The sequence below is a fragment of the Arachis hypogaea genome, chromosome 3 (genome assembly GCF_003086295.3).
Source record: "Arachis hypogaea cultivar Tifrunner chromosome 3, arahy.Tifrunner.gnm2.J5K5, whole genome shotgun sequence".
NCBI classification, from domain to species: Eukaryota; Viridiplantae; Streptophyta; class Magnoliopsida; order Fabales; family Fabaceae; genus Arachis; species Arachis hypogaea.
The window spans coordinates 66,672,664-66,686,948 of NC_092038.1; the positions used below are offsets into that span (position 1 = coordinate 66,672,664).

Below are 14,285 nucleotides of genomic sequence, written 5' to 3' on the forward strand. Positions count from 1 at the left end.
TTTTAGAAAAAAAAGTATAATCTTTTATCATTTATTTTATAAGTAGAAGACAAAAAAAATATAAAAAAATTTAAAGATAAAAAATTACATTTTATTTTAAGATAAAAATTTAAAATTTAAAAGATCTAAATTTTAATTTTAAAATTCAAATAAAATTTTAAAGACCACTTTAAAATTTAATTCATTTAAGATTTTGCAAGCTATAAATCATAGTATTCATTATTCGATATTATTATTTTATAAACAAATAAAAAAATGATAACAAAGAGGAAAATCTTAAAAAAAAAAACAAAAACCATAACAATAATCTAGAGGGAGAAATACATGCGGAATGCTGAACCTACCCTTATTTAAAGCAGTGGGTAGAGTATGGTGATTTAAGTTGCAGTGTCAGTCACCGTAAACTGCACTTCTGCGGTCATCACAGAGAGAGAGAGAGAGAGAGAGAGAAGGGAATGGAGGACGCGGAATCGAAAGAGAGGATTGAGGAAACGGTGCGGACGATTCTAGAAGGATCCAACATGGATGAGATGACAGAGTCGAAGATTCGGAAGCAGGCTTCCACCCATCTCGGCCTCGACCTCTCCCAGCCGCCCCTCAAAGCCTTCGTCAAGCAGGTCGTTCAAGCATTCCTCGACGAGAAGCAGCGCCAACCTGAACCTGAAGCAGATCACAACAAGCCGGAGTACGATGACGACGGCGATCTCATCATCTGCAAGCTCTCTGAGAGGAGAAGGGTCACCGTTCAGGACTTCCGAGGCAAAACTTTGGTCTCCATTCGCGAGTATTATCGAAAGGACGGCAAGGAACTCCCTACCTCTAAAGGTACTTCTCCTATTTCTCTCAAAGGTTTCATTTTTATTTTCCAAATACCCATATATTTTTTTTCTAGCTACTTACCTCGAAGGGGAACCAACCCACTTATGATGATTTAATTTCTGAAAACATTCTTTCCTAATAAGCAATAGATGATATGGTCTTGCTAGTTGTTCATGGAGTTTAGCATTCTTTTTATACACATGGTTCCTAAGAAACCCTTGGTTGGAGTTCTAAGTAGTGTTTATTAACTTGAGGCTTGCTGTTGTAATGCTCTGATGCTCATTTGAGAATAGATGACAAGTTCTTTTACCGTATGAACTGGTTTTATCTGAAAGTGTTTCTGTCATATCGAATCTAGAAAGTATGCTTTGTTGTTTCTGCTACTGATAAGTGATAAGCGATACTGATAGTTGCATTTTGGCCTTGTTACCCTTATTATGTTAATATTAATCACTACTGTTGGCATTTTGGTTCTTATTTATAGTGATAATTATATGTCTCACGATCAAGGATATTTGAGATTTTTTGCTTATATGAGTTTTTTTAATGCTTCAATGTTGGGATTAGTTACTAGTTCGAATTTGATCCAAATTTATATCTTTTGGGAATTAGTTGGAATGTGTTCTTATCTATTAATAGGTTTTTGGTTTACACGTCCTATTGCAGCAAATGCTTGTCAAAAGGCATTTGTAACTAATCGTGTAGGGGATTTTGGTTTATTATTCGGGATACTCCCTTGTTCCAGAGTACGGGGCTATTTAAACTAACCAATTCAGAATTCTCCGATGTACTAGTATTAGCAATAGCAAGTGCATCTTTGATGCACTCATCATAGTTGCATTTTGGCCTTGTATACTGCTAAGCTGAATATCTTCATCAATTTTCATTTCTTTATTCAGCAGATACATAGTACTAATTATTAATAATTATCTCGAGGCGATTTTCTCAAATTCTAATTTTGGTTGTGTTTCAGGAATAAGTTTGACAGAGGAGCAATGGTCAGCCTTCAAGAAAAATGTGCCTGCTATAGAAAAGGCCATTAAGAAAATGCAGTCCGGCAACATATAAATGTCTCTTCAAGTCCGCTTGCATGTCAAACAAAGTATTCACCTCACTCCCCATGGGCCATGAAGACAGCTGACATTTCAACTCAAGCGATGTAGCGCTTTTTTGCTCTTTTATTTTGGCAAATATTCTGCATCATGGGGTCATTTTGTTTTGGGGCTTGTAATCACTGTGAATTATGTACTGTTTAAATTACTGCTATTGGAATCCTTGTAGCTATTTTCAGGAAGACTCTGAAGTTAGGCAAAAGGCCAAAAATGAATGCTAGTACTTTACATTATATTCAATTATCTTGTGTTGTTTCCTGCAATATCCATTTGATTTCTGTGGTTTGGCTAGATAGTGGCTTGTTTATGTTAGTTCTTTGCTATGTTTTGGGTTCAATTTTGGCAGCATTCTGATTAGAGTTTCTGCCAAAAAGATAGCATTAAGTAGAAAGAGTCAATTTTGCTTTACAAGCAACACTTATGGAACTCTCATTCGCTACCTTACACCTTGCTTTCTTGGCACAGTACCTTTCATCACTTTGCTTACTGAATATAGCAGTCTTGAAGATAAGATTTTGAAACCTATAAACTCTGCTAAACAGTTGTTGCCCTTCCAGTGTTATGAGTCTTTGGTTGCCGATCATTGTTTATTTCATGGTATTTTTATTACATGCAGAAGATTTAATATTTAACAACTTTCATGCCGTGGTGCGGAAAGTAGTTATAGATACACAATGTAGAAATGTCAAGTGTCTAACATTCTTTGGCATTCATAATCATAACATTTCATTGATATTTTGGACAGGTCGTGAAAAACACAAGACCCCAAGCTTAGATTAACCTAGAACTTCTAGATCTTGTTGGGAAAGATCTAAAATACTCACAAAGTGCTCCTCTTGATGGATTGTTATAAACAGCTGGAAGCTGATGAAACCATTCCTTAACCCGAACCAAAGCTATACTCTGAAGCAGTGATTCTTGCACGGGAAATAGGTGCCAACAATGTATGGAAGAGTGTTGGCTTCCACCCAACTTTCCAAGTGGCCATGGTTCTGCTCCTTGTAGGGCTACTACTTGCAGCCATCCTCATCTTCTCGATCAGCGCCTCCGTGTTCACCTGCTCCGACAAAATCTCCTCTAGCTGCCTTGTGCCAATCACCAGCTTCACTCTCCACACCCCATTCTTAGCCGAAGGCAGCACTTCAAGAGCTGACCCGGGAGACAAGTTCTGGACATAATTGCATGCCCCTTCAGCACACAGCAACTTATTAGGTTGCTCAGTATCATCGCTCTTCTTTGACTCAACCTCTGACCATTGAAGAAGCTCTTGGCCTTCCCCTTGTGCTGAAACCCCATTACTAGGTATCTGGTCCTCCGCCGGGGCTTTCTCCTTCAGGGGAAGAAGGTAATAGAAAATACCATAGGCTAAGGTCTCATGGACCTGCAATGGTGTTGAGGGATGACCCCAGAGGAAAACACCATAGCCTGGGTAATGCTGGAGCACTTGGCCAACAGTTTTAGGACCTTTGAACTGTAAAATGGCACCACTATCACTCAGGATACGGATAGTATGGTGGCATTCTCCAGTGGTACCCTTAATGGAGCAATTCCCCATTATCTAAGTTTTCAGTGATTCTTTCAAGATCAACGTTTTCCCCTAATATATATAAAAAGTTTGAAACTTGCACTAGTAGTTGTTATGTGATGGCACGTTACTGTGCTTTGGTGGAATTGTTTATTTGTATGCATGTATGTATCTTATGTTAGGATGTTAGCGGCGTCCATGTGAAATTGTACCGTTGGGGGAATTTGTTTTGACGAAGTTATTGGATCCTTGCTAACTCATCCAAAGGGAAAACAACACAAGAAGATGCTACATTCTCAAATTTAATATTAGCAACGAAACAAACATTTCAAATATCGGCACAGGCTTTTCAATACAGTATACACCTCTCCCTCCAATTGCCATTCTTCACATTTCAAATAATAGTCGGAGTTCAAACCTAATTACACTGATATCACAAGAATGGTTACTGAATTATTTGTTAATTTTGTCATTTTGAATTCTAAACTAAGTATATTCCCTTGTTTTTGTCTTGACTTGCCCACCTGGTGGATAAGGGGGGAAGGAATTAAGGAAATGGTAATTAAACTTGAATCAATCACCGCAGCAAATGGGTTCGTTGAATGTATGGGCAATTTGGCATCAAGAACATTCGCTATAAATATTAAAAACTGGTTGCTAGTTATTCACGGACCACCGTTTCTGTATATGGCCCGTGACACAAGAAGTCTAAATTAGGATAATCAAGCGTGTCATTGACATTGGGATCAACACATTAAGAACTAAAAGATGGTAGTTTTGACACTTCACCTAAACCCTAAAATGATTGCGGGAACAAGATAAACAATATAATTAAACACCGTGATTAACAGGAACCTGATAGCACATCTATTAGTCATAGGGGATAAAAAAGAAGGCATAAAAAACATAGCTGGGAAGCTCTTTTTGAGAGAGATCATACTGTTTAACGAATGGACAGGATTTCATTGTTCTGATAGTTGTTCTTTTTTTTTTTAAAGTATTTCATTGTGCTGATTATGAGAACTGATTTCAGTATTTGGGCTGGGCTGAAGCAAATGATTAAGAGGCCCAAAAGAATGAGACAAAATATAAATTAAAAACCAAAAATCCTCCTTACTCTCATCATTAACTTCTGCATCATCTTCATCATTCTTAAGCATCTCTGTCCCTCTCCCTCTTTCTTTCCTTATGGCCATCACCACTACCACCATAACCATCACACCTTCTTTATCTCTAAATCACTATCATCCACCTAAAAACTAAATTCAGCAATAGCAACAACAAATTTAGCAACAAATTCAGCAACATCAACACACTTTTAGCAACAACAACAAAATGAACACTAGCAACAACATCCACAAAATAAATCAACAGAAATTTTAAATTTAACAACAATTCAACAATCATCAATCGCAACTTCAGATCTAAAATCAGCAGCAACAGAAATTAAAAAAAATCAAAAAACAAAGAAATGGTGTTTATCAATTTATGTTCTTCAAAAATACCAAAAAAATAAAAATAAAAAAGGAAGAACAAAAAGAAGAAGAAGGAAGTGATGGTACAAGAACCTACTGCCATCAACCTCTAGTCGTTGCCGCCCTCAGTGCGCCGGTTCTACCCTCTTTCTTCCTCCCCTTATTTTCTTCTTCCTCTTCCTTTCAACTGCCACCCACCGTCGCCGTTCGTCGAAAGCCAGCAGCCACTATAAGCGGCGCCTCTCCCTTCCCAGAACACGTCATAGCACTGTCATGTTGAGGGATTCAAAGTTGAAGACAAGAAATTCGAAGACACTTCTATCGATCCCACCACTCTCTACTCTCCACCTTTCCAACCTTTCACAACTGACCTCACTCCTCCTAACCCCATCGATCCCCAACCCGATCCCAAACCCACACTCTCCGATCTCCCGAAATTGCCGCTCACCACCTTTGATTTCTGGACGAGGATGAATTCGAAGGCCTCCCAATTGAATACCCTCCTCCAATCACAATGCTTTCCACTCTAATTCCACTTCTCCTCTCACCCATCTCAACGCCAAACATCTCTGGGATTCTCTTTCTCTCTCCACTTTAATTAGTGGTAATTTGGTGAGTGAGAGTAGGAGTATGGAGAAAGAAAGAGAGAAAAAGTATGTGATTATGTTGAAGGGGATTAGGAGTTAGTGGGGAGAGAGAAGAATTTTTTTAAGGGTAAAATAGTCTTTCTCTCTCTCTTTCTTTCATACGCTACTACTATACATATATTAATATATATATGAATTATCTCCTTTATAATAGTAATTATAGTGAATATTACTACTAGAGCTATCTAATTATATTTTATATTTGATATTTGTTACCTCTTTCTTATTTATTTATTTAGTTATTTTATAACACGTTATTAGCACGAGACTCTGATCAAATTTTAGGAAGACTCCAGGTAACAAATTTTTATTATGTCGAATCTCTTTCATCTTGAATATAATGCTCTTGATATATCTAGAAATAATTATTTACCATGAATATTAGATGCTGAAATCCATTTTGAGATCTTGAAGATACCATTGAAGCTGAAAATAATATATCCCAGAAGGATAAAGATAAAGCCATATTTTTTCTTTGTCGTCATCTTGAAGTATGATTGAAAAATGAATATCCCACATTAAAAGATCCTGCAGATCTGTGGAAAGACCTTGAAAAAGGTATAATCATGAAAAAATGGTGATACTTCCTCAAGCTCGATATGTTAGAGAAAATTTTCTCGGCCTTCCATGCCTCTCGAATGTGCTCCTGTAGCAGCAGTATCGAGAAAAATAATTTAAAAATATTCTGAGTTAATTTCTTGCTTTCTTGTTGCTGAACGCAACAATGAGTTACTTTTGAGAAATCATGAAGCGCGCCTAGCTGGTGCCTCCCCATTTCTTGAAGTAAATGCGGCAAATTATAATCCCAGAAGAGGTAAATGGCAAGATTTTGATAACAAGAAAAATTATGGAAGGAAAAGAAATTATGTTTATAAGAAAGGATCTCACCAGAAGTGGGATAAAGAAAGAAATAATGGGCAAAGTAAATCAATTGAGGATAAATGCTTCCGTTGTGGTGGAAAGGGCCATTAGTCACGTACCTGTCGTACCCCAAGGCACCTAATTGATCTTTATCAAGCATTCTTGAAAAGGGATGACAAAGGAAAGGAAACAAATTTTGTTTCAAATGATGAAAATTTCACCACTCATTATGATGTATCTAATTTCTTTAAGGATTCTGAAAGAAATATTGGCTATTTGATCAATGATGGAATAGTTTGATATGTGTATGAGTTTGTTAAGTATTCATGTGAATAATTTTACTATGCATGTACTTCTACTCATTTTATTATTATTATCATTTGTTTTTGAAGAAAAATGGCAAGGACATATTCTGAAGATATTTGGCTTGCGGATAGTGCAAGTTCGCACACTATTCTTAAAAGTGATATATATTTTACCCATATTGTGCCAAAAGAAGAGTATGTTAATACTATTATTGGCTTGGGCAATGTGATAGAAGGCTCCAGAAGAGCTATAATTTTGTTTTCTGGAGGAACAAAATTTATAATAAATAACGCACTATTGTCTACCAAGTCTCTAAGAAACTTGTTGAGTTTCAAAGATATTCGCCGAAATGGATATCATATTGAGACTATGAATGAGGGAAGTCATGAGTAATTATGTATCACAACTCATGATTCAAATAAAAAGGTTATATTAGAAAAGTTGCCCTCACTTTCATCTGGGTTATATTATACCAAGATTAATGCAATTGAATCACATGCCATTGTAAACCAGAAGTTTACTAGCCCAAATGAGTTCATAACTTGGCATGATAGATTGGGTCATCCGGGAACAACCATGATGAGGAGAATTATTGAAAACTCCCATGGACATTCACTAAAGAACCAGAAGATTCTTAAAACTAGTGAATTTTGTTGTGCTGCATGTTCTCAAGGAAAATTAATTTTAAGGCCATCACCAATAAAGATTGGATTTGAGTCCCCTGAATTCCTAGAAAGGATTCAAGGTGATATATGTGGACCTATTCATCCACCATGTGGATCTTTTAGATATTTTATGGTCATAATAGACGCATCTTCGAGATGGTCACATGTGTGCTTATTGCTTCTCGCAACTTGGCGTTTGCGAGATTACTGTCTCAAATTATTCGATTAAAAGCACAATTTCCAGAAAATCCAATCAAAGCAATTCGCCTTGATAATGTTGGTGAATTTACTTCCCAAGCTTTTGATGCTTATTGTATGGCTAATGGAATAAGTGTTGAACATCCAGTAGCTTATGTTCACACACAAAATGGGTTAGCAGAATCACTTATTAAGCGCCTCCAATTGATTGCTAGACCCTTACTTATGAGAACAAATCTCCCAACTTCGGTTTGGGGGCATGCTATTTTACATGCCACATCACTTATTCGTTTGAGGCCAACGAGTTATCATAAGTTCTCTCCTATGCAATTAACTTTTGGCCAGCAGCCAAATGTTTCCCATTTAAGAATATTTGGGTGTGCAATATATGTTCCCATTGCACCAGCTAATCGCACCAAAATGGGACCCCAAAGAAAATTGGGGATATATGTTGAATATGATTCTCCTTCTATAGTGAGGTATCTTGAGATACAAAAGGGAGATGTATTTAAAGCCCGATTTGCGGATTGTCATTTTGATGAATCAAAATTTCCAATATTAGGGGGAGAGAATAAGCTTCCTGAAAAGGAACTTAATTGGAATGCATCATCGTTGATGCATTTAGATCCTCGATCAGGGCAATGTGAACTAGAAGTTCAAAAGATTATACATTTGCAAAGAATAGCAAATGAATTGCCTGATGCATTTTTTGATACAAAGAGGATAACCAAATCTTATATACTAGCGAAAAATTTCCCAATTCGAATTGATGTCCCAGTAGGACAAGTAGCCACTGAAGTAAATTCACGCCAGAAGCGTGGCAGGACAGAAAATGCCTCAATTCAAATTGATGTCCCAGTAGGACAAATAGCCATTGAAGCAAATATACTCCAGAAGCGTGGCAGGCCTGTCAGTTCTAAAGATAAAAATCCTCGAAAGAGAAAAGAGGTAAATACAATTCCTGTTGAAAAAGATATAGTAGAGACACCTGCAGTTGTCCAAAATTCTGATATAATGTTAACGCCAGAAGACGTTCAGGTACCTGAAAATTGTGAAAATGACGAGATCTCGATAAATTATGTCTTTATAGGAGAGAAATGGGACCAAAATAAGACAATTGTCAATGAAATATTTGCATATAATGTGGCATTAAATATCATGCATGAAAGTAAGGATCTTGAGCCAAGATCAGTCGAAGAATGTCGACAAAGGAATGATTGGCCAAAATGAAAAGAAGCCATGAAAGCTAAATTAGACTCACTTGCAAAACGTGAAGTCTTTGGACCTGTAGTCCGTACACCTGAAGATGTAAAACCTGTTGGATACCGATGGGTATTTGTAAGAAAACGAAATGAGAAAAATGAAGTTGTGCGCTATAAAGCCCGACTTATGGCACAAGCTTTTTCACAAAGGCCCGTATAGATTATGAAGAAACGTATTCCCCTGTAGTGGATGCGATAACATTGCGTTATTTGGTCAGTTTATCTGCATATCATAAACTGCATATGCATTTAATGGATGTGGTAACAGCCTATTTATATGGCTCATTAGATCGGGATATCTATACGAAAGTCCCTGAAGGACTAAAGATATCTAAACCATCCAATGAATATTCGCAAGGGTTATACTCAGTCAAATTGCAAAGATCTTTATATGGTCTAAAGCAATCTGGACGAATGTGGTATAATCGTCTTACTAAGTATCTGGCCAAAAATGGATTCAAGAATGATGATATCTGTCCATGTGTTTTCATAAAGAAAACCGCATCTGAATTCATTATAATTGCGGTGTATGTTGATAATTTAAATATCATTGGGACTCTTGAAGAGATAACAACAATTATAAAAACTCTGAAAGAAGAGTTTGAGATGAAAGATCTTGGAAGGACTAAATTTTGTCTCGGCCTGCAGATCGAGCATACAAGAAATGGGATCTTTATTCATCAAGCGACATACACAGAGAAGATCTTAAAAAGATTCTATATGGATAAATCACATCCTTTGAGTACCCCAATGATCGTAAGATCTTTAGATGTGGAAAATGATCAATTCCGTCCTAAAGAAGAGAATGAAGATATCCTTGGTCCTGAAGTACCATATCTTAGTGCCATTGGAGCGCTAATGTATCTTGCTAATAATATGCGACCTGACATATCATTCGCGGTGAATTTACTAGCAAGATATAGTTCCTTTCCAACCAGAAGCCATTGGAGTGGAATCAAACAAATTTTTCGATATCTTCATGGAACGGTTGATATGGGATTGTTTTATCCCTATGGATCCAAGTCACAACTAGTTGGCTATGCAGATGCCGGATACTTGTCTGATCCACATAAAGGGAGATCTCAAACAGGATACCTATTTACATATGGTGGTACAGCTATATCATGGAGGTCCACGAAACAGACAATAGCAGCAACTTCCTCTAATCATGCTGAAATACTAGCAATTCATGAAGCTAGTCGCGAGTGCTTTTGGCTGAGGAGCCTGATTCAATATATTCTGTCATCATGTGGATTGATTGATCATAAGATAGCTCCAACTGTCCTGTTTGAAGATAATACAGCATGCATTGCTCAACTTAAAGGTGGATACATCAAAGGCGATAGAACAAAGCATATTTCTCCCAAATTCTTCTTCACTCATGATCTTCAAAATCAAGGGACAATTGATGTCCAACAGATCCGTTCAAGTGACAATCTGGCAGATTTATTAACAAAGTCACTCCCAAAATCCTCCTTTGAAAGATTGGTACATGAGATTGGGATGCGCCGATTTCGAGACATTAAATGATGTCGGCAAGAGGGGGAGACTGTACTCTTTTTTCCTTGGTCAGGTTTTTTTCCATTGGGTTTTTTTTGACAAGATTTTTAATGAGGCAGTCCCCATCACTAAAGAATATTGTACTCTTTTTTCTTCACTAAGGTTTTTTTCCCACTGGATTTTTTTAGTAAGGTTTTAACAAGGCAATAATCCTAAATGGACATCCAATGGGGAGTGTTGTGATAAGATTGAATAGATGGATGTCCATTCTCAAGAGAGATTGAATTTAATGAATGTTAAAAATATTACCTTTTGTATACCTATAAATAGGAGGCTAATCCTCAGGCAATATGCATACAACATTAATAACAATAATTTTCTCTCTCTATTATCTATATACAAAACTTTTCTCTCTCTCTTTCTTTAATACACTACTACTATACATATATTAATATATAAATAAATTATCTCCTTTATAATAGTAATTATAGAGAATATTACTATTAAAGCTATCTAATTATATTTTATATTTTATATTTGTTACCTCTCTCTTATTTATTTATTTAGTTATTTTATAACAAGAAACTTTTTGTTTTGTTTTGGTGTGGATATGCTATGCATGATATTTGTATGTATTAATGATATGGCACAAAAAACGAAAGCGGCATGTATTGGAACTTGGAAGTGGGCAGTGGCCACACAAGTTGCAGTAGTCCACAACCACAGGTGTGATTGAAGCAGACTCCCACTGAACGCGACATTATGACCTAACAAACATCTATTCGTTATTCCGAGCGGCGATGCTTGCTATCTCCACGTTAATAACACCAACACCAGACATTATCGTAAGGTTCTCTAAGCTTTGTCGAATCAATAATATAACTAAACCAAACAATGACAATCCCATCCCTCTTCCCAAGCCACATACTAAATTACTAATATATTACATTACATAAAACACGCACCACGCATCTATCAATCTCCATGTATCCCACCATATAATTATATCATTAGATTAGACGAGATTACATTACCTTGTTCAATCATATGTGTGGCTGCTTTAATATCTATATATACGGGATAATAATTTCTGTAAATTGACATTAAGTGAATTTTGCGGTGTTTATTACTTAATATTTAAATTTTGTCTAATTTATTTTTATAATAAATTTTAAATATTTAAAAATTATTTTTTTATATTTTTAAATTAAATATTAATTTTTATATATTTATATTTTTGGACACATTAAACACTCTCTTTTACAAGTACCATAACAATCTCCTAAATTATATACACAAGAGTAAAATATGATAAGTATTGATGTGGGATAGATAGATAGGACAAGATTAGTCAGTGGACAAATATGCTTACTTGCTTAGCTTGCTCACTCACTTATTCATTCATTAAATTACCGTGTGACTGCAACTCCTATTACATACTCTACTTTTGTTCCTATATCTATGCTGTGGAGTAGTATACCTTATCTCCTGAGACATTCATTCGCTGAGAAAAACAAAGATGGGGTGCGCCTCCTCAAAGGGTATCGACCCCGCCAACGCAGGCGTATACCGTCCGGCACCGACGAGCTTCGCTGTGTTCGACATTAACGCCATAGAGGAGCCATGGCTCAAGCACCTCAACAACACTCCCCAAACCCATCAGGACGAGAAGCCCATCCCCACCCACGTGCCCACCCCTATTCTCCACAAGCTCAACATGCTTGATTCAACCGAAGCTCCCCAATCATGGGACGAAGTTAGCAAAGCCCTCCAAGACCTCAACAAGCCCTTACAACCGCCCGAGGAACCGCCACAAAAGCTAAATCCACATCCACAGCCCCGCAAGACCATGTCGTTCCACACATTGGAAGAATTAGACGCCAAGTTAAACCCCAAACCCAGGCCAGAGTTGACCAAAGCTGTCACCACCAACTGGAAGTTGAACAAAAAGGAGTTCAATAAACAACCACCGCCTGCACCAATAAGAACATCTGGAAAGGAAGAGGAAGCGGAAGAAGGAGGCGTGAGAATCAAGCCGGTGAAAGACAACATCTTCATAGTGAGGGACAGGATGGAGAGGCAAAAGGAAGAAAAGGAATCAGCATACGAGAAGATAAGTCGGGACCCGCTGAGTTCGTTCCCGGAGAAGTGCCCGCCGGGGGGAGAGGAGGCGGTGGTGCTTTACACAACGTCTCTGGGGGGAGTTCGGAAGACGTACGAGGAGTGCAACAGAGCGAGGGAGGTTCTGGAAGGGCAGAGGGTGGTAATCGATGAGAGGGACGTGTCACTGCACGGTGAATTCCTTCGGGAGCTGAAGGAGGTGCTGCGGGAAGAGGAGCAGGTTCGGCTGCCTCGAGTTTTCGTGAAGGGAAGGTACGTTGGTGGGTTGAGCGAGTTGGTGGAGCTGCAAGAGACGGGTCGACTCAGAAGGATTCTGAATGCGAGTGGTGTCGAGAGAGGCCTTGGTAGGCAGGCGTGTGGAGGGTGCGGTGGAGTCAGGTTTGTTCCTTGTTTGGATTGTGGTGGCAGCTGCAAGCTTCCTTCCAAGGAAAGGTGCCCTAATTGCAATGAAAATGGCTTAGTCCATTGCCCTGCTTGTCTTTCTCTTTGATTCTGTCTTCGTAAACAATACATCTTTCGTTATGCTTTTTGCCTTTTTGGAATGTGGAATTGTCGCTACAATGAACCTAGGCACCTCAACAACACTACCCCGTCCCCTTGTTGCTTGCTTGCTTGTTAACTTAAGAAAAAAAAAAAAAAATCATGTTCAGTGGGTTGGGGCCAATGACCTCTTCATCTCCCCTCATCCTTTTTATTATTTAGTTTATATTGCATCCTGCGATCAACCTCCGCTGTCATCCCTGACCAGTACTCATGAACTTTTATATACAGTTTAACTACTTTATGGCCACCTCTATGTTTTGTATGCGAATGTTATAAGGAAAAGTCTAGGAGTTAGCAGTTTTATTGAATTTTGGCCAGCATATAATCAGCAGAGGAAGGTGAGCCATTGGATGAAATCTCATACCAATCTCACACCATCAAATCATCATTGATGGTTAGTTGATGGCTAACAATCACAAAAATTATTGACCCCTAGCATTGCTCATGTTATAATGTCTTCAAGAGAATGTAATATTCATTTATTTAAGGTAAATTTTTTTTTGACGCATTTATAGCCGGCATTTATAGCGGGTAATAATAGGAAGATAAAAAAAATTAAAATTTATTTTATTTAGTATTTATTAATTATTATTAGAATTAATAAATATTCACCAACATAAATTTTGATTATTTTTGACTAATTTTATTTTATTATTAAATATTTTTGTTTATATGTGATATTATTTAAATATTTATTATATATATATATATATATATATATATATATATATATATATATATATATATATATATATAAAACTACATATATTATTATTCATGTTTTAATATATTTATTTTTTTATAATCATTCGTTTAGAATATTTATAATTTAAATTGTTGTCTCATAAATCTTAAAGTTTGACATCCAACTCCACGTATCACTTAACCACTAAAGCATCATCATTAACACCATTAATCATCATCATTCAGCCGCGCAAGCTTTGTTTTGGATGAAAAAAGAGAAATAAAGTCGAGTGAGAAGAAAGAAATCGTGACCCTTCAAAAACTTTCGAGTTCGATTTCTTAAACTTTGTAATTCCGATAAAAAATCTAATTCAATTAATGTATTCGTATCTTTTTCGTCACGTTGACGCTATTTTTGTTCGGGAGAAATCGATAGTAAAACTCTCTTCCAAGCTTGTATGGTTCAACCAAGTAAGATAAAGATGGAGTAGTCGATTTTTTTTGACGTTTTCTTTTTCAATTATTTGGTCAGAAACCTTCTCTGGAGTTTCGGTTGTTGTGATTTTC

At 36.9% G+C, this 14,285-nt stretch overlaps 3 protein-coding genes across 3 annotated transcripts; 2 read left to right on the forward strand and 1 right to left on the reverse strand.

Moving 5' to 3' along the window:
* The first annotated feature begins 229 nt into the window (after positions 1-229).
* LOC112790764 (RNA polymerase II transcriptional coactivator KELP) lies at positions 230-2,194 on the forward strand. Its single transcript, XM_025833308.3, has 2 exons — positions 230-825; positions 1,793-2,194. The coding sequence occupies exons 1-2, from the start codon at positions 456-458 to the stop codon at positions 1,885-1,887; spliced, it is 465 nt and encodes a 154-aa protein (XP_025689093.1). The 5' UTR covers positions 230-455; the 3' UTR covers positions 1,888-2,194.
* Positions 2,195-2,608: 414 nt separating this feature from the next.
* On the reverse strand, positions 2,609-3,486 carry LOC112790763 (uncharacterized). The gene has a single exon (XM_025833307.3). It carries the CDS (start codon positions 3,484-3,486, stop codon positions 2,812-2,814), a length of 675 nt encoding a protein of 224 aa, XP_025689092.1. The 3' UTR covers positions 2,609-2,811.
* A 7,242-nt stretch (positions 3,487-10,728) lies between these two features.
* Positions 10,729-13,281, forward strand: LOC112790761 (uncharacterized). The gene has a single exon (XM_025833306.3). The coding sequence runs from the start codon at positions 11,890-11,892 to the stop codon at positions 12,979-12,981; it is 1,092 nt and encodes a 363-aa protein (XP_025689091.1). The 5' UTR covers positions 10,729-11,889; the 3' UTR covers positions 12,982-13,281.
* The last annotated feature ends 1,004 nt before the right edge of the window (positions 13,282-14,285 follow it).

Excerpts from the sequence above, each read along its gene's own strand:
- LOC112790761 (XM_025833306.3), top strand. The coding sequence starts at position 11,890 with ATGGGGTGCGCCTCCTCAAAGGGTATCGACCCCGCCAACGCAGGCGTA.
- LOC112790763 (XM_025833307.3), bottom strand. The coding sequence starts at position 3,486 with ATGGGGAATTGCTCCATTAAGGGTACCACTGGAGAATGCCACCATACT.
- LOC112790764 (XM_025833308.3), top strand. The coding sequence starts at position 456 with ATGGAGGACGCGGAATCGAAAGAGAGGATTGAGGAAACGGTGCGGACG. Across the intron at positions 826-1,792 it reads GGAACTCCCTACCTCTAAAG|GAATAAGTTTGACAGAGGAG; the intron begins GTACTTCTCCTA and ends GTTGTGTTTCAG.